Source organism: Protopterus annectens, chromosome 3.part0 (genome assembly GCF_019279795.1).
Source record: "Protopterus annectens isolate FY-2018-M chromosome 3.part0, PAN1.0, whole genome shotgun sequence".
Lineage (NCBI taxonomy): Eukaryota > Metazoa > Chordata > Ceratodontiformes > Protopteridae > Protopterus > Protopterus annectens.
Genome location: NC_056731.1, coordinates 796,129,425 through 796,150,453, shown reverse-complemented (window position 1 = coordinate 796,150,453; position 21,029 = coordinate 796,129,425). Strand labels below are relative to the sequence as shown.

At 37.1% G+C, this 21,029-nt stretch overlaps 1 protein-coding gene across 2 annotated transcripts in view; it reads left to right on the top strand.

The window, feature by feature from the left end:
- Positions 1–21,029, top strand: part of SLC12A7 (solute carrier family 12 member 7) — a 2,260,604-nt gene that overhangs the window by 1,398,373 nt on the left and 841,202 nt on the right. For both annotated transcript variants that reach the window (XM_044065144.1, XM_044065145.1), the window contains one exon: positions 1,514–1,636. In XM_044065144.1, the coding sequence (XP_043921079.1) occupies positions 1,514–1,636 (123 nt within the window). The remainder of the gene's footprint in view (positions 1–1,513; positions 1,637–21,029) is intronic.

The window sequence follows — 21,029 nt, the reverse complement described above, 5'->3', positions numbered from 1 at the left end:
CTTTCTTTATATGTCTTCCTTTCTACTACAGCTGTTTGCACCTCCTTCACATTAATTCCCAGACAGTATTTGCTAACATAGCCTTTTATTCCTTCCTCCTGACACCTTCTCCCATGTTATACTTCCACAATATCTGTCAGCCTCTTGTATCCTCTGATCTGTACTTTTGACATAACTCTGTAATGTTGTAGAGTGACTAAGATTAACCCGTTTATTGTTAACCTTTATATATGTTTACTTCCTCACCCATAACATTTTTGAAAATTAAATGTACTGTTTAGTCATTTCTTTCTGCATTATGGTAGCTTTATCTGCTTTACATTATCACTTATATACCAAAGTTGCCATTTACTGTGGGTGGAGGTTAAGGCTGCACATTTTATAGCACAGTCATGCGTTGCTCTAATGAGGCTTTCCTTTGAGTATTCATTTACAACATGTTTAATGAACCAGAAAAAAACAAACGTATAGAAAGTTTTCTGGACACTGCGTAGCCATTTCCAGTGTCCCTGCAATATTTCTTTATGCTAGCCTTAACCACCAAAGTAATTTCCCACAGCCCCGCATTAAAAATTCTGTGATCATATCCTAAGAGTTACTCCTCCTTCCTAATTCAGACTACCATGTGGTAAACAATACATGCCCACCAGCCAAATGGCCTGAAAAGATTTTTTTCATAGCTAAATATTAATTATGTATATAAATGTTATCCACTTGGGTAATGGGAAATTCACCCCAACTGAGTACCCTGACTGCTCTCTACAATTTAACTGTGCAAAGATTTCGAAACAAGGACAAAAGACTCAACACTGACACTGTTTTTCCTGACCGTAAGCATACCATTGAAACTGCTGACCCCCAGTTATTGTTCCAAAGGTTAGGAAATACTGGGTTCACAACAGAGGTCCTACAACAGTTCATCAACTTCTTCCATAAGAGAATGTTTGAAATTGTAATAGTTTCCAGTGGGACCTTTGGCATAATCTGCAAGGGTGTTCTTCAGAGCACCATACTAGGCCCCTTCTATATGCTGATTTTGGTTTAATGTTTATTAAAAACATTAAACTGTTTAACTGGTTAAACTGTTTTCCATGCTGTACATTTTTAAGATAAGACTTCATTTTGAGCTTTTTTTAATGTACCATTTATATGAAGAATGTTACTTTTGTTTGGCTGATATTTTGTATATGTTTTTGTAACTATGCTGTTGCTACCTTTGGGCCCTTGCTGGGGCTGAAAATGATCCTTGACCAGTCCATCAACATGTTTAATAAAGTGTTAATAAATAAATGTCATTAGGTAATCAAATAATTAAATATTTAAACTAATCATTTCATACTATGAATGTTGCATCCCTCATTCTTAGGGATAGTAATATCTTGTGGTTAATATCACTTAGAGTGTAACAAAGCAGTGTTGCCCTGTCTTAGACCCAGTTAATTTATTTATTAGCCCTTTACACAACAGTTTGCTTGCTCACTGCTCATGGCTCCTGCTTTTGCCTTTTGAACAGGAGGAAATGGACAGCAATCCAATGGTGTCGTCCTTGCTCAACAAGCTGGCCAACTACACCAATCTGCCCCAAGGAGTGAAAGAGCATGAAGAGGATGACGACAACCGGAAAAAGGAAGTAAAGGTAACAATAACAAGTAAACATGGCCAGCGAAGTCACAGTTTTCAGGTTTTCAGACGGTTTATGCTACATTTGATTATAAAGATAGAAAAAGTGTGTGCACTTAATGTATTTATGCTCAGAGTTCAAAAAGAAGAGAGTTGACTCTAGGTAGGATGGCTTTAAGTCTGATCTTAAAGGAAGAGGAGCAATCAAAAGGCAGGTGACTTATTTAACATTATAGAGCACTCGACAGAGAAAACTTCCTGCAAAAACACAGGAGAGAGAGAGAGAGTGTGTGTGGGCTTGTGCATGCACAAATGTGTCTGTGTGTGCACTTCTCAGTCTGTGTGAGTGCACACGTGTTTGTGTGTCTGTGTCTGTCTTTGAGTGCATAGGTCTGTCTCTTTGTGTGTGTGTGTGTGTGTGTGTGTGTGTGTGTGTAGGGAGAAAGAGAAACTTCATCAAAAAACTCACTGCTGTCCTTTGGGTTGTAATGTATGTTCAGCAGGAAGATTAGATCCTTTTGTCAGCAGATTGTAAGTCTAACGGAACTGTTTTGGGGTCTTCAGAAACTTCAGCACGAGGAACTTCATTATTATCCTTAATCGTTTATCAGCTCACAATGCAATTCTTTGCAATGTCTCAAACAGCTAACATGAATGGGTAGCTGACCCTGGAGATTTAGACCTTCTGATTTTAAAGCAGGATGTAGTATCCACAAAGGTATCCATTTTACATTTTTATGAGACTGTGATGCTTGAACCAAAATTGTTAAATAAAGATCAGGATCATACAGAAGATGCAAGCCTGTATTCGTTTCATTCACCTTGTCTTTGAAATAGTGCAATATTGGAGTCAGTACATATATAGTAGTGTGTGTGTGTGTGTGTGTGTGTGTGTGTGTGTGTGTGTGTGTCTGTGTCTAGCAGGGGTGTGGGAGAGCAGATTGTATTGCACTTCTCCAGAAACACATATTTCAACAAGTATCTCATGGCCACTGTATTCCTGTGATCGTCATTTTGAGTAACTAACTCTCCGGTAAACCTGCTTAGAGTTTCCGCAGAATCTATTACAGTTATGTTTACAGTATTTAGTTCAGGTACATTTTCTTTGGCTTCAGATATCGCAGAACAGGATATAGGGAATTCATAACTTATATGCAAACTGTTCAGTAAATCTCTGTGGAAAGATACATACAAAATTTAAAACATGCCTTAGAAAATCTAATAAGTGAGAAGTTCCAGAAATATCTGCAGGTAAAAGAGTGAGTGAAAGTACTTTGGTGGAAAAAATGAGTAAGCTTAAGCAAAGGCCTGTAAACATAAAGCAATGGAGCAAAATGGTTTAGAAAGAGCTAGAAATATCCTACTGAGATAAAGTGAGATTAAAAGAAAGGTGAACTGACTTGATCAAATGGGAAGTTCATAGGCTCTAATGGGGTTAAGCACACTGATACAAAAGAGGTATTTTATAATCTAATTTATCAGAACATGGGCAAAATCAGAAATTTTTGGTCTGTAGTTTCTTCAAGGACTAGAGCTGCAAGTTATTTCAGAAGTATACCAGCAACAGCTGTCTAATGTTAGAGGAGGAAGTGCTGTTATTAGCAGAGCACATAACATAACTGATAGGAGACCAGGTGATATAGGAATAGATTTACATAAGCAGTACTGAGTAGAACCAAGTCTACAGCTAACTGCATTATTCACTGGTTTCAAATGAATGAATGAAAGTCTCTTTCTCATTAATGATTCTTTATTTGTGAAGCCAAAGCTTGTGAAACCAGCTGTTTGTCTAAACTATTAAAGGACTATTGCATGTATTTTGTCATCTATCCCCTTTTCCCCATTTTATAAATGGGATCAGGATTTCACATCAACTGCCACAAACTTTCTCGGCTCAGTGCCACTTTCCTACCTTCTTCAGTGGTCACGTATGACTGTTGCAGGCCTTCTGTCATGTAGTCCATCCATCTCTTTGCTGGATACACTTTATTTCTCTTGCATTCTTCCAGTTTCTCCTAAGTCGTCTTCACTTGATTGTCTTCTGCTTTCCTGCACATCTGCCCTAAACACTATAATCTACTCTCTCTGACCTTCTTTGTAATTGGAGTTACTTGGGATTATGCTCTGATGTCCTTTTCTCTATATCTGTCACACAGTGTGCATTATAACGACCCATCTTAAGCACTTAATCTACATCACCTCTATTTTCCTCAACTGCTCTGCCTTCACTGCCCAAGTTTCTGTACCATACAGGCACTGCTGTTTTGTACACCTTACTTTTTGGTTTCTTTAGCATTTTTCTGTCACACAGTACCCCTGATGCTTTTTGCCAGTTGGCTACAACCCTCTGATTCTAGCTTTGACCTCTTCATTCAAGCATTTGTTCTTCTCAACCACCCCTCCAAGATATTCAGAACTGTTAATCTCTTCTACTATTTTCCTTTCTGTCTCAATTTTCCGCTTCTTCTAATTTCCCCCAGTTCCTGCCATGACAACTGCCTTGTCTGTACTCAGTTTCATCCCACTTGCCTTCAGTTTTGCATTCCAATCTCCTATCATTCGCTGAGGTCCTTGGTATTAGTCTGCTTGTAATGTCACACTGTCTGCATACAGCAGCTTTCGTGCTGCGACATGTTTGCTAACATAGTCTATCACTGGTATGAACTGCAGTGGGCTCAAAGCTGAACCATAATGCACACCCTTTCCCACTCTGAATACCCTCTGTGAGTCCGAACACGTTGTATGGTCCTTGCATATAGCTTGCTCTTATTCTACCAATGTTTTTTGCACTTCAAACCATTGCAGAACTGTCTAAATCAGCTTTCTTGGGACCTTGTCACATGCTTTCTCAGAGTATAGAAATGTCCAGTTGTATTCTTTCTTCATCTCTAGCTTCTTTTCAGCTGTTTCCCTCATACCTCTCAACGTCTCACCACAAGATATATAGACAAAGCCAGAAATGGAGGGTCAAAGGTCTAAAAATAGGGACAAATTTTAAATACTGCTGTTTTAAACTTAGAAACTTGCTAGAATAGCCAGTTGTGTTCAAATGCAATTTCTGAAGGATATGAAATTTAAAACAGAAATGCCCACCATTGTTTTGTGATTTCAGTATTCAATGATTTGCTAGAAGACCATTAATTGATTTAGAAACAGACCAAAAATATGAGGCAGAAATATAGACATTCTCTGAAAATATGGACAGTTGAGAGGTATGGTCTCACTGCAAACATTGAGTCTATTGTGCAGTAACCTTATCTGAATCCAAGCTACTCATCTCCCATCTTACTTTCTACTACTCTGCATATTCATTTAATAGTCACGCTCTCCAATATTATCTGGTGTTAAAATATAAGCCAGAACATGGGCTCCTGAATACAAACTAATTCCTTAAGTCAAGGGTTCCCAAAGTGTGCACCGCGGTGCCCTGGGGAGCCGCGGCTTCCTCACAAGGGTGCTGCAAACTAATAACCACCGGGCCAATTTCCGAATTTTCCTGGAGCTTTTATTTTTTAAATTTTATTTCCTGGTTTTCGGAGCTAACATCATCACATGCGTGAAGATGTCAGCTGCATGAAATGGCCTGACAGCCTGTCGGAAATGAGCTGAAGCTCAGTGTACAATTTCCAACTGCTCAAAGTTCCTTACCGGGAATAACTGCAACGCTGGATATCTATGCTGTTGCTTACAGAAGAGATGCGAGTTGCGACTGCTCAAAGTTTGAATATGCTGCCTACGAAAGAGATGCAAGCCTGGAATGCATATCATTGCCTGCTGGAAATCACTGGTTTCGTGAGAAGACAAGGTAGGAAGAGAGGAAGAGCAGGGTCCGCAAGGCTATATATCTATGCCGCTCAAAGTTCCTTAGCGGTTACAGAAGAGATACAAGGCTGTAATCATAGGAAATTAACATGATGGGGTTATATATGTGGAGTTGAGCTCATTCTAGGATTAAAATATGTATAGTAGTATATTCCTACAAAGGTACAAATTACCTCAGTGAATCCATCATTTTGAAAGAATGGGGTTGGTACTATGGGCAGCAGAGGTATGTTTATCACAGCAATGGAGGGGGTTAGGGGCTGGGGCATTGCCTGCAAGATGAAGATGGTCTGATTTTAAAAGACATCCTTTTGTTGGGATGTATTACTCTTCCTTGTAGCACTGTATTAATTATTCACTAGCATTTTGTTTATGAAATAGGTCCTAAATTCTATGTGAATCTCATTACATTGAAAATGAATGTCCCTTTCCCTTTCTTACTTTCAATCTTAAAAGTTTAATTTCCTTATGGACTTTAAAGGACAAACCAGTGTATCCTGTTAATGTCCAAAATATAACATTTGTTCATTCAGTGGCATAGCTAGGGTGGGGCAAAGGAGGCATCCTCCCCAGGTGCAAAGTATTAGGGGGTGTAATCCGGTTCCGAGCTAAAGCAGAAATTTAGCACTCACTGCATGGCATACAAATGCAGCAAGTAGTTTTGCTAGACTTTGAAATTAAAGAAGAGCATAAATTGGAAAGACTGGATATGACTTACTCCTTAAATTAGGTGTGCAAGATCAGGAATGGACATTATTTTATTTATTGATTTATTTTGCTGTTCATCTTAAAGTTAAGTTGGGCACTACAGTGAAGGGAGCCAGAATATCTGACTACATTTCTGCAGTTAGCTTTTTATTTTGAGTATAACAAAGTAGATCTGAATTCAAGTAGATAAAATTCTTGTCACTGAATATTTAATGAACACTTGCAAAAATGTAAGCTGAGAGCCCTGAAGAGTGCATTGTAGGAACTTGGTCCATGAAGGAAGGCAGGTTTATTTGCAGTTGTCATGATGAATAGGAGAAGTTAAATTGTAAGGGGTGTGTTACTGAGTTATGTAAATGGTGTTAAGCAATTTCTATACTTCATGCAAACTGTGGTTATTGTTCTGCCTTGATTTATTTCCTTAAGTGTTGACTAGTTCAAGTCATTTTAGCAGTCTGCAGAATTCCCAAATGTTTCTCCAGCACCACATAATTTTTCTGGCACACAGCCTACTTGTAGTCCAACTCTCACAGACATATGTTACTACTGGCAAAAATATAGCTTTGACTATGCAAATCTTTTTGACAATGTGCTGCTTTTGTTGTTTAAAATCTTTTCCAGATTTCCCATAGCTTTCCTTCCAGAAGGCAAGCATCCTTGATTTTCATGGCTACAGTGACCATCTGCAGAGATCTTTGAGCCCATGAAAATTGGCTGTCATTGCCTCCACGCCCTTCCCATCTGTTTGCAAAGAATTGATAGCATTAGATGACATATTTTCACCTTCCAGCAAGTTCTCCAGCTTCTTCACTTTCAGCTATTAGAGAGACATCATCTGCATATCTGAGGTTGTTAGTAATGCTATTGTGCATTCCTACAATTACATTAGTGACTGTGGTGAAGCCACCATTGTGACAGTATAAGCGTGCTACTTTGTACAGCAGAGTGCAGTTTGTGAGGTAGGTGGTGCTTCTAAACTAAAGACAGATTATAAAAGGTATCCGTTTTCTGAGCTTTAATATTGATCCCCATGGCTCTGTAATCATTATATATGAACTATGTATGTACCACTGTTCAAAAGCAGCAAATAGTTGAAAGAAGCGTGCAGAACAGACCACCAGCAAAATCCAAGTTTATTTAAGCACTTTTCGTTAAGTTTCAGACTTCATCAGAATAAAATCACATGATCATGACAAACATATATACATCACCCCACCTAACCATTGGTCAATATAATTACATCATTTCCTCAAAAAAAATGTTTTTACAAAGTTAATAAAATTGTTAAAACTTGATATTCTTGCAAGAAATCAAATTAAAAATACAACTAATAAACCTATAAAAAATACATTGATTTTAATTTTAAAACAGAATTCAAGGAAATTCTGTCATTAAGACCTGGTACTTGGCAGGCATTAGTTTTAATCTGCCATGTTAATTCCTTAAATTCTAGCCATTCATCCGTTGGCCCCCCTTTTGCTCCAAGGTCAATATGGTCTATGGCCCCAAACTTAAAAGTAGGGAGAAAAAACTGCTCAATTACATATTGGGTAAGAGGGATGTCCGTATTATGAAACCGGACAAGGGTGGTGATGAATGTTTCTGAATACAATAGTAAAATGTTTGAATTGTTGTTTAGTGACACTTGCACTGAAGTCTCATGCAATGAGATGAACATAGCTTACAGAATATTGATCTCACCCTGTATGAATTACTATTGAATGGTCAGTTGGAACTAAGTGAACACGATTTTTTAGACACCAAGGAAACAAGGATCCCAACTATTTTTGGGATCCCAAAGATTCATAAGTCAATCAGCAACCCACCCCTGCGTCCAATAGTAGATGCCAAGGCTTCCAAGACATTTGCCCTAGCAAAATTTGTTGACTGCAAGGTGAAGGGAGTACTTGATGGAAGAGGAACTATTATTAGGGACTCCTGAGATTTTCTCACCAAAATAAAACGTGAGATGTATGACAATGGTCTCATTATGGTGACCATCGACATTAAAGATTTATTCTCAGTCATACCACACCGTGAGGGCTTGGAGTGGTTTTATGAATATTTGTGTTTCAACTCCAGTCTAGCGCATAACACCATCTTGACTGTACATACATGTATGGAGCTTGTGCTCGAAAACAATTTCATTTGTTTCAAGGGCCAGCTTTTTAAACAAAAGCAAGGAGTAGCAATGTGCACCTGTTGTGCCCCCAGTTTTGTCAACATTGTGCTGGCACACTGGGAGGATTTATTTATTTTAAATTTAACTTACAAATACTTGTGGACACTATACGGGTGGTACATTGATGATCTGGTGATTTTCTGGAAGGGAAGTGAAGAGGAACTAGATAGGTTCTTCATTTACATTAACCAAACCACCTCCTTCCTTAAATTCACCATGGCCAGAGATAATGACCAACTGAATTTTCTGGATGTAACAGTCAAAAAAGATTATGTAAACAAGGCTTTCACTTCTCATTTGTATAGGAAGCCAACATACTCAAACTCGTTGCATTTTGACAGCTGGCACCCGGTGCACCAAAAAAAGAGCCCTAGTCAAGGGCCTTTATGTTAGGTTAGCTAGAATGGTGTCAGGACTGGAGGATTTTTTGAGTGAGTGTGCCAAGTTAAAAAACATGCTGACGGGAAGGGGTTACCCTGGCAATTTTGTTCAGGACATTGCCAATGAGGTGATTAGAAAAAGGGAAATTGGAACTTTTTTTTGCATGTTGTCCAGTGAGAATGGTCCCACTGGAGCAATCCAGACTGGGAGACAGGATGGTTTCTCAAGAGCTTTTATTCTTCCTTTTAGTGTTGATTTCTATGACATCAGGAACATTGTATGTAGATTATGGGACATGTTCACTATTGATAACAATGTACACTCAGTAGTGGGATACAAGCCCACTATAGTTTACAAGAGGGAAGTTAGTCTAAAGGGCCTATTAGAAAAAGACTCTAGTGCACCCACACTGGGTCGTTGTTACAAATATGGGAGATGTAATCAGTGTCCAGCCATGTTTCAAGGTGAGGCCATCAAAATCACTGGTTATGGTATGGTAAAACCTAGGAAGAAATACTTCTGTTACTCAAAGGGGGTGGTGTATGTCGCAATGTGTGATCTATGCGACAGTTTCTACATTGGTAAGACCAAAGAGCACTGAGGCAAAGGGTGTATCAACACCTGTATGACATCAAGAAAAAAACATAAACAGTGCTTTGTACAAGAGCATTTGTGCGTGCCCCACACATACTTTTAAGTTTGGGGCCATAGACCATATTGACCTTGGAGCAACAGATGAATGGTTATAATTTAAGGAATTAACATGGCAGATTAAAACTAATGCCTGCCAAGTACCAGGTCTTAATGACAGAATTTCCTTGAGTTCTGTTTTAAAATTAAAATCAATGTATTTTTTATAGGATTATTAGTTGTATTTTTAATTTGATTTTTTGCAAGAATTTCAAGTTTTAACAATTTTATTAGCTTTGTAAAAAAAAAATTTTTTTGAGGAAATGAAGTAATTACATTGACCAATGGTTAGGTGGGGTGATGTATATATGTTTGTCATGATCATGTGATTTTATTCTGATGAAGTCTGAAACTTGACGAAAAGTGCTTAAATAAACTTGGATTTTGCTGGTGGTCTGTTCTGCACGCTTCTTTCATCTATTTGCTGCTTTTGAGTAGTTTTACTTTGTTTATTTCTATGTACCACTGTTAATAAAGTCTGTCTTTACTTTGAAGATAGCTCTGTTGGGGCCTATCCCACTCCTTTAACTGTTAAATGTTTTACAAACATTAGTTTCCTGGTGTTCGCCAAAGGGCATATTGACACATTTTGTAATAGTTACAAACACGCTATTCATTTATTAGAATTCTTATTCTGATAGACTAGATCTGAATTCCGTCAGTTAAATTTATTGTCACTACCACATACTTGTATTACCTGCCCCATACTTAAAATAGTAGATGTGGACACATTGAGACTGCATTGTAAGAGTCCAGTGCATGATTGCATGATGGAAGGCAGGTTTATTTGCAATTTTCAAAATTAATATGGCCTGAATGAGTTGTATGAAGCATACCAGTTAAAGGAAAACTCCACCTTCTCCTGCAGCTTAACTCAACTCATAGGTTGCTTTTCTCTCTAGAGACACATGTCAAATAAATAAATAAATTAAATATGCACTTTATATACACGCTGAGGGGGGGGGGGGGGGCTTGGGAAAACCTACTTCCAGGAAAAACTGATATTTCTTAGGTAGAAAGAAAGAGACTAAAACAGAATAATTTTAAGAAAGGGTTATAAATCCAGTTATTGTGCACAGAAAAATAATCTAAACTTTGTTTATGCCACTTACATTATCATCCAGCTATGGTTAGGAAATGGCAAGCTTGTGCATAGCATGCACATTATGTTGAGAATTTTAAATGCTCTACTTTTATATTAGTTGGTAATAATGTATTTGACTTTATCATGGAGTCTGGTTAAAGTAGTCCTTCAAGTACTTTTTCTGGAAAGTGAAAAAGTTTTCATGATAGTGTTATGTCTTTATATTTGGGAAATTGTGAAAATATTTAGGTTTTACAAAATAAGTTATAATTCAGCTCTTGTATCATGAGATCTCTGCAAATGTGTTACCTAATGGATATCCTTCTCAACATTTTGGCCTTTAGTAAGGTTCTTCACCCCTCTGCACCACCTTACTAGTGCATGTTAACTATAACTCTGCTTCTGATCCTGGCTGTAGTCCTAACCTTAATTTTGCATGTTACCATAGAAAAGCCCTTTCCATAATGCTACCAAAATACAAGCCAGTTGGACACACACATTACACCAAATCTGTTGCCTCACTTAGCCCTTACTCTAACTGTACCCCATATGCTATCACACAAAACACCCTCGTCCCCAAATGATACTATCACACAAAACACCCCATCTCCTAATGATACTATTGCACAAAACACCCCCATCCCCTAATAACACTATTACACAAGACACCCCATCCCCTAATAATACTGGCACACAAAACACCCCATCCCCTGATGATAATATCACACAAAACACTCCATCCCTTAATACTGTCGCACAAAACAACCCATCCCCTAATAATACCGTCACACAAAACACCCCATCCACTAATAATACTGTCACACAAAACACTCCTATCCCTAATGCTGAAGCCTTCAGAATATCCAAAAGTTTCGACACACCCTGCCCTCATGTATTCAATGTTCCTTACATCCAAAATATTCAAATTTTGATTAAGAGAACACTCCAGCACATCGCACAATCATTATTTCAGTCAACAAGCAACTGATTCAATGGAGTAAATGCCACCCATATAGGGAGAGAGTGAGATAAGCTACATGTATATAAAATAAAAATGGAGACAGGACTCTTCCAGGTTTATACATGCTAGTTAACCTAATGGGGAATCCGGTGGCTCATGAATTAGAACCTAGCCTTAGTGGGTTAGGTCTGATTTGCATAAGTAAGCTTTTAAAAAGATAGTTCTACTACCTCATAAGTAATTATTGCATGCAATACAAAATTTTCAGTTAAAGATTAATTGTTTCAGGATACTGTTTTATTTTAGACTTGTCTCAGGCTTTAAAGAAATCTGCAGTTCCAAGTTAATGACCAAACTAAATCGCTTACATTAGCAAGCAGATTTTAACTGGATTTTACAATAGTTGAATGAAAGGCATTGGACAATGAAGATCAATTAACAATTAGAAGCATTTAAAATGTTCTCTGCTGGTGTCCTTCAAGGTTCTACATTTGGCCTTCTTTTCATATTGTATATCAGTGACTTATCTATACTAAATATTTAGGGGAGGATGAAGTCTACAAGTAGCTTAAAATTGTAACGTTTAGTAGGGATTAAAATAACCTGACATTACAAATAACACTGTGGTCACTGTCCATTTAATGGGAGAAAGTCAACTATGGGAAAGCAATGTTCTAGCTGAATGTATTATGGATAGAAAAATGTTCCCAGTGGTTAATGCATAATGCTGCTTGTGAGTAATATATAATAGTCCACTTGCCTTTAACAGCACAGAAGGGAAATTGATTTGTCCACTAATAAAATTGTATTACTGAGGTACATCACATCACAATTCACAGCTTTATTGCTAAAATTATTTAACAACTTAAGACAATCTTCAGAGTGCTGAGCTCCTCTGAGGAACCCATACAATAAATATTAATTTACTGACTGTAGTTCAAAACATTTTACTCATTTTATTATTGTACAGAATGTGTTGTTTTATAGATGTAGACTGAAAACAGACTAGTACTCCTTGGTTTATAGGAAAGTTAAGGAGGATTAGGGATCTTCACCCCAGATACACTGTTCTGCCATATATGTGTTTTGCTAAACTGAAGTCTCAAAACATTTTGTAAAATTAGAACTTGCTGTAAAGGTTCCATCTTAACAATGTTATGGGGATAGGGGTGGGATGGTGAGATGATTTTCATGGCAGTGGAAATTGGTAGCTTGTTTCCAAATGATTTTTGATGTTATACGATTTGATGTCCTAACATGCTTTGTATAAGATTGTACAAAATCTTGTGTTTCAGTAAATATATGGCCTCAGCAAGAAGTCACTTGCACATTATTAACTGCTTCATAGCTCCCAAGAAAGAAGACTCCTATGTCTCCCTTTTAGGGCTGGTCTTGAAGTGTCACAAGGCTCTAGCCAGCCATGCGTTTCCAGTATTAATGTTACTGTCGTGGACATGTTATTGTTGTAATTTTGTCTGCTTCACCAAGGAAAGTTAGCTAAGGACTGTTTTTATTTAGGTTCCACTCTGACATACAGATTGAAAACCAAAAACTGTCCATATTGGAGCACGTTAGGGAAGATTGTATCAGTTGTTCATTACAGGAAGTTTGTATTTGGATAAAGTAAACTGTCTGTTTACTTATTGGGGGGGTTGTTTTTGGGGAATGGTAACAGCATTCTTTGCATTTATTAGATTTGCCATACTGAAGTTGTTTGCATATCTGAAGTGTGGTACTCGCATGACTCTCAAGGTCCACTCATTTGTTGTAGAGTTTCTAATATGAAACAGAAATAAATTTTCTCTAATTCATGCTGCTTTAAATGTACACCACACCCCTTCTTTCATTGTTATACTGTTTGCTTTCCCTCCCTCCGGTATTTCACAGCTTTGCCATGCTACCTAGATCAGTCATCATACTATAAATAGCTATCGGCTGTGCAGTGAACACTACCTACAAAAAGCAAGCAAAAAAGAAAACACTTAAGGTACATTTCCCACATATCTTGCCATCTGTGCTTAATGCCGTACAATTTGTGTACTTTCTCGCACCTTTTTTGAGGTCACTGCTAGGCACATGCCTTGACTGATTCACTCCCAAGAATGTGGAAGCTGTGTCACACTTAGGTTCCATCTCATCTCCAGTTCCTCAACTACTCCCGCAGACCATCCACTATATCTGCAATGATCAACACCCACAGTCACTTTCCTAAGGCATGTCTCTTAAACAGAACCCACCATAAAAGAACATAACCTCCTTTACTTTGCAGTCCTCAGAATCAGTACTACAATGTTACTTGAAGTCTTAACACCCATATACAACTTCCTGCACAAGCATAACATACATCCATACAATAAAATGTTCATTCTGCTACAATTTACCCTGTTCTCCCACCTCCTTTCCTCATCCCCCTTACAAGCAGTACCAAACATCTTTGTAAAAAACTTATCCAGTCGGTTGTCACATGACCATGTTTTACCACTACATCCATAACTTCCACATCAGAAAATCAGATCCAAACCCACTCTCCAGCACACCACTCTCATTACGACTCCTTACAAGCACAAAGACTGAGAAACATATTTATTTCTACCTAAAAACACCAAAGACCTCCTTCAGACTATCTTCCATAATCTTTATACTCCTTCAAACGAGTAATGTTAAACCCAACCAAAGTCCAACAACATACGTGTTTTTACTTTCCTGCACAATCCAGACATTCTAGCAGTCACAGAATCCTGAGTCATACAATACTTCTCCAACATCCAATATTTTCTAACCTCCTGCAAGTATGTCAGTGATTCCAGACCAGGCAAAAGATCTGGTGAAGGCTCTCTAATAATGTACAAAACTAACCTAAACCTGAAAGTCATTGTCCCATGAAGTTCCTCCTCAAACTGCAGTCCTAACTAGATTTTCCTAAAATGTACAATTCACAAAAGCAAACCACTGCTGATTGCTACAACCTATCTGCTACCCCTTTTTCCCTAAATAAATTCAAATAATGTATTATTAACAGCTTTATAAACTGTCCCAAAATCAATAACACAATCATTCAAGGTTACCTCAGCCTTTATTATTTTGACCCTCTTTCATTCAATATGGGTAATTTCTTACCAGACACTTGTATTCTTCACCTCATAAAAGAACCAACAAGACCTAACCTCAGGTCATCCATATGCTACACACATAATCTCATTATTAAAAACTCAGTCCCTAACAATAAACACTCTGTCATCATTACTAAGTGACCACTGCCCAATCTCTCTTACTATTATTTCTCATCTTATAAAACTACCACCAGTATTCAGAAACCAGTGCAGCACTAATATTGATAAGCTTTAAAAAGTTTTTTCAAAGCCCAAAACTAGAACAATATACTCTCCTTACATGATCCTGATACACCAGCTTTAAGCCTCAGCAACTTTCTACTCCAACTATAAGATCTTCTCACTTAACCACAAGCTTTATAAATGCACCAAAACTGTAAGGGATGAAGCTTGGGAAAAATCTAAACCCCTACACTGACAACTGGTATGGTCTTATGTAACCTAGTCAAGAAGTCCATCAAAAGGCACAAAAGAAATCTCCAAACAAAGAAACAAATTTTATTTTATTTATTGTATTTGTTTTCCAAGGTAGAACACTGATCTCCATGGAACTTTTTCTGACTTAGCCCGGGAGTAGAGTCTAGTTAAGTGACTTGCTAAGAGTCACACCGTTAGGCAATGGAGGCTGTGGGATTCAAACATTGTACCACTGGACCATAGGAAACAGCTGATTAACTGCTCCCTAATCCTCTAGCCTTCTTAGAAGAAGAAACCTCCTTTTGACACCCTGTCTACAAACACTATTCAGTGTGATGCAACAAACTGAAATCTCCCATTAATAAACTCCACACCTCCTATGGATCCTATATCTGTTTCTAGTAAACTTAAAAACAGGCTGCTGAAAAGTTAATATTTGTTCTAGCTCTTTAAATGTCCATTTTACTTTCCTACTTCCGTATGCCTTTTCTTTTTTTAAAGTACATTGGTGATTTTATGTTTATACTTGAATATGAATGGTCAGATGTTTCTACCTCGTGATTGATGTTTTCAATGGAGGTGTGTCATGAATTCACTTCTTATTCATTGATTGTACTCCACTAATTCATTCAGTTGTTCTGATAATGTCATTAGTGATGAAAGTGCTTAATCATGGGTTTTAAGTTTTTCATTAAAGTATCCTGGTTTTAGTCTCAAGTTACTGGTCATTTGTTTTTCTAAATTTTGGTCATTTACGTACCATTTCAAGTAGTTCACTTGATTGTGGTTTTTACCATAGAAAAGAAAAAATGTCTGTCTATAAAAGCACAAACTTCATGAAAAAAACTCCTCATACAACCTGAGACACTACACACATGCTACACCAAATGGCAGTACTCTGAAAAAGGCTGCAGATGAACGGACCAAGTAAAACAAGTTTACCTGACCTAATGTTCTTTCTTTGTACTTGGGTCCAAGTAGTAAAAAAGTCCAATAAACCAAATCTCGACCACACCATGTTGCTCCAAATTAAAAAGCTATTTATTTAAGCGATACCAACTTCGATAAAATTTGGTTAGTTAAAACAACAAAAAAATAAAACGCTTTTCATTTTCAGCAGTTCAGAAACGTTTTCAAATCACCTGTACTCCGCCCCTTTTCACCTTTTTATAGTGATCGTGACATCACTGTTTTTTAAAGGTACAAATCCACCTAATGTACATTATGCTTATAAAATGTCAAAGTTTTGTATTATATATTGTCAAATAAGGTCACTTAAAACAAACATTTTCTGTTCTTCTTTATCGCCCAACAGTAAAAAAGTTTATCAACGAACCTAAAATTCTGACCTTGTGGTTTAAAACAATGTAAAACCACCATAATACAAGTGCGCGCTGTGCTCCTTGTATATGTACTAATACAAGCCTACTTGTGTAGTACCATTCTTAATAATATAAATATACTTGCCCATTTATATATATACTGTCTGTCTGTAACATGAAAATTCAAACCATACTAGCACAATGTTCACTGTGTGGGCTCCGTTCTATAAGAACATTTTACGCTATTTATACTTGTACCTATTCAAACGCGCTTGTGATAAAAACAACCATAATAAAATCAGTTAAGTTAAATTAATTTGGTAAAGCACATGACATACTAATAGCAAATGTATATTAAAACACAATTGTTGTGGTGAACATGCTGATTCTATAGAGATTATTCTTGTAGCCTGTTACTCATCAAATACAGGTTGTACTAGTAGTACTAACCAATTTCTAAAGTCCTTTGTTTTTAACCACTTTAACAAAAATATATATAAGCTGTAAGTACTACCATTACATGTTTATGTACATCTCTATGAACGCTCGTCACAACATTGTGTTTTTTAAAAAACTACAACTTATCCTTCCAAAACTCACCACCCCTATAGGTCCCAAGAGTTACAAAAAGTCACACGTTAACTAAAATATTGTCTATAAACGCACTTGCTGTAACAAAATGCAGTAATTACTAGATAAATTTTGAAACTATGATTAATCCTGTGAAAAAATGTACATTCCATATGTGCATATTAAATATAAGGGAAGTTCCTCCTAGTTAGAAGTAGTCTGACCTAACAGTATGTAACCACCACATTAGGTTGTTGTGAATATCTATAATGTAATAAATTCACATAACTATGTAAGAAATAGTACTAATCTCAACACAACTCTGTTACAGTGATAGGTCCAATACTATTAATAAGGTCAATTACTTCTGTCCAAATTCTTCAATCTAAGAATGCAAAGTATCGAGGATATTTCATTAATACCTGGATAGGTACATGCATGGGTAGTGAGTTGCCACATTAGTTCTAATCTATCCAGTAATAAACTAACTGGTCCACCCCTTTCATCATTTTTTATTTGATCTATTACTTGAAATTTAAAATTGTGTCCAACATGCTCTATAGTATGTCTTGCCGAAGCATTGTCAAGTTTACCATTCTTTATGCTATATAGGTGTTCATACATTCTTTCTCTAAGTGTACGTATAGTTTTACCTATATAGAAAGCTTAACAATGCTGGCATGAGGCTAAATAAACTGTCATCTTAGATTGACAATTGAACTTATTTCTAGTTTCATATTTCCTATCTCGAATACTAAAAGTCTTCCCTATGTCTATATATCTACAAAAGTAGCACATTAAACACTTTGTCATGCCTGAGTTTCTTGGCATTGAGTTGACTTGATGTTCCAGAAGGGAAATGTCAGTACTCCTAAAACGAAAATCCACTGCAGTACATACGTGTTCTCCTCTCAGGCACCTGCTCATAGGCAAGTTCTCCCCAACGACCTAAAGGAAATGAATAGTTACTCCATATTTAGAATGCAACTCAGAAAGCAGTTATTCGTCCAAGCCAAAGACTTCCGTTTCAGCACAGGACATCTCACTTAGCACACTGTCCCTATCTCCTTTCCATGTCTACTCTTCTGTCTCAGATTTACTAAAAGTTGACCCACTTCAGAAACTGGTGTATATATATTGTACATTATACTCTGCTTCTTTACTAGAATGTGTATATGCCACCTTTGTCTGCAACTAGTTTGAACTACTTTTATAAAAGATAATTTCAGAGATACTTGCAAGATCACTGTATAACCAAGCACAGATTTCAAGAAGTTTCCAGCCTAATGTGGTCAAACATATCTAAAAAGAAGCAAGTAATAGTTTCAAAGTTGATGGCAAAAAAGAAAATATTCCATTTCATTGAGCAACCTGGAATCCCACCTCTCAGCTAAAATGTTTGACTTTCTGGTAAATCTCTGAGGATTACTGTTACCCCAATAAAGCAAGAGATTAGAGTTTTATACTTTCTATTGTTCAAAAAAATGCTTGTTGATGCACAACCTGTTCTATTAACTTTTTAAAAGAATATGAGTATATTGCCCCTGTTTATTGGCCTTTCTCCTCCCATTATTTTGACTTTGTCTAGAATTACTGAGCAAAGAAGTTGAGAGCTGTACCTGGAAAGAACAGCCTTTTCAAAGTCATGAAAAGAAATGGTGGTCAGTTTTGACTTAACAGAAACCTCCCCAGATATACAATACTGTCTTATTAAAGCATTCTTGAGCCTAATAAATAGAAATAGTGTAAATCTAGCCAAAGATTGTCCTAGAGAGGGCAAAAAGTTGTCTTAACAGTGCTGCAAACTTTTCCCACTCTGCTGAGATAGTGGAGGATAAAGATCAAAAGAAGGTCCACGTGTCCTAGTCAAAAGTGGAAATACTGACCCAAAGTGTCAATGATGACCTTATTACTGGTCACACAAACTACTTGAGTCTAAAGGGACCTTGTCAAGTTCAGCATGCTGGCCACTACTTGTAATGTCACTGAAATTTCTGTACATAAACTAAAGAAAGGCTGACCTACCTACAGAGCAGCTTCAGGATGAAGTGGACTGGGACATGAATAGATTTAACAGTCTGGTTCTACCACCAAATCAGAGATGACAATATGTACTTGAAAAAAATTCTGCCTGACTTTTTTTACAGATAATAACCTGAATAAACCTGAATGTTTTCAATATGAATATAAATGTTTAGTATAGGCCATGGATTTGTTATAAACATGCACACAGAAATTAGAGAATTAACGAAAACTATATGACACGACACTGCTGATGAAAAATTCCATGAATATTTATACAAAATTGGCCACACTAGATGGTGCAAGGCAGAAGAGGAAGATAGTAGAAAAAGATCCAGCTTCTAAGATATACCAGTTAGAATCCTGAAATCAGCATCACACCTAGCAGTAAATGACAAATATTGTCCCCCAGCTACATTGCTCATGCCATGTATATAGCACAAGTAACAGAAACATATGAAGGATTTTTTTCTCTGTTTGCCTCATCATAGCTAACCAATAGCTGGCCCCAGGACCTGTGCTCATCCACCGTTTCTACCAAGTCTCCTTTCTCACCCAGACTAGCTTCAACCTATACTCACTGCCAGGTGAGGAGATCATGATACATCTTTCTTTAATTGAAATGTTCCCTTTTTGTGTCCCCAGCCCCTTTTGAATATCAACTGTGAGACACACACACACACACACACACACACACACACACACACACATTCAAGTGCATACCATCCATACCAACATGGGCATGTCCAGCCTTCTCTTGCCAGAAACAGTTTTTCTATCTCTATCTACAGCAGTGCTACTGGGGGGACTCCAAGCTCTGTGTCAAGGACCACACTAGTAACACTGTTAGGTTTCATTCTATCAGTCCTGGTCCATAAGTTACACTGGAACTTGCAGGTTAATTTCAGTAACAGAAATAAATCTCCCATACTTTCATTGCAGTTTTCCACTTAATTTCAAACATCTTTACAAGGAAACTGATCTGTACCACTGTTAGTACACTTCCTTAGTGATCAAGTGTTCAGTACGATGTTCTGCTCAGTGAAGAAAGAAAGGAGTTTCTTTTCTTTTTTTGTAAAATAAACAGATTGGCACATTATCTCATGCACTATCATCTTATACACTGACACTATATCATCTAGAGGTGCAATGCTAGTTTCTTCAAGATACAAAAACTCAAATCCACTGTGCGTAAACACTCCTCTGTGTCTTGGGAATTCCACTCTACTACAAAGCCACAATCCACCAATGTTGTCAAGCATCATGAAGCTTGTAATTTCACAAGTGAAAGCGCCTAACCTGTTTTGGCGACATGGATTCAATAAATTATTTTTTGGTGTTTATATTGTGATCTGATATTTCTTCGCTGCTTGACAACATTGTTGGATTGTGGCTTTGTAGTATTGAGTGGAATTCCCAAGACACAGAGGAGTGTTTGCGCACAGTGGATTTGAGTTTTTGTTCCTTTGGTTGCTTCATTGTTCGCTTTGGAGGTTTTCTTAGTTTCTTCAAGATGGTGAACAGAGGTAGGATCTTATAATACAAACTAATGTGGTTGCCTGTTATGTTTGTGGTGCATGCTAGAGGTTAAATCTTTTTCTATGAAAGTTTCAGGAGATAAAAGATGTGCCTGTCATGAAATTAGGATAATGGACCATAGAAAGAACCCTAGCTAACAGAACTATGTGAGGAATGAGATTATATCCAATTTCATTTTGCTGTGTAAGAAAACCTTTGAGAGCATTTTGGAGACTGCCACAGTGAAGCCTTGTCAAGCATAAGAAAAGTACTTTGGGTATCCCCATAAGAAAAAAAAAGGCACTGCATAAAGACCCCCAAAGGCAAAACATACTTACACACTTGAAATAGTCAACATTTAGCTTAGTTCATTAGTCCTAATACTGATTTGTAACAAATTCAATTATTAATTGATGGATTGTTATCCTTCTTTATTTAGACTGATCACACACACAATGAATACAGAACAACTGATGTTTTTAACTATGCAATATTTTCTGACTTGCTTGGACATCCCTAGGGATGCTGGTCTCATCATTTCAGATCTGCTGATTCAGAGAAAAAAAGTGTAATTTATTAAAAGATGTATAGCAGGATCATGATGAAAGGGCTCTATGAAATG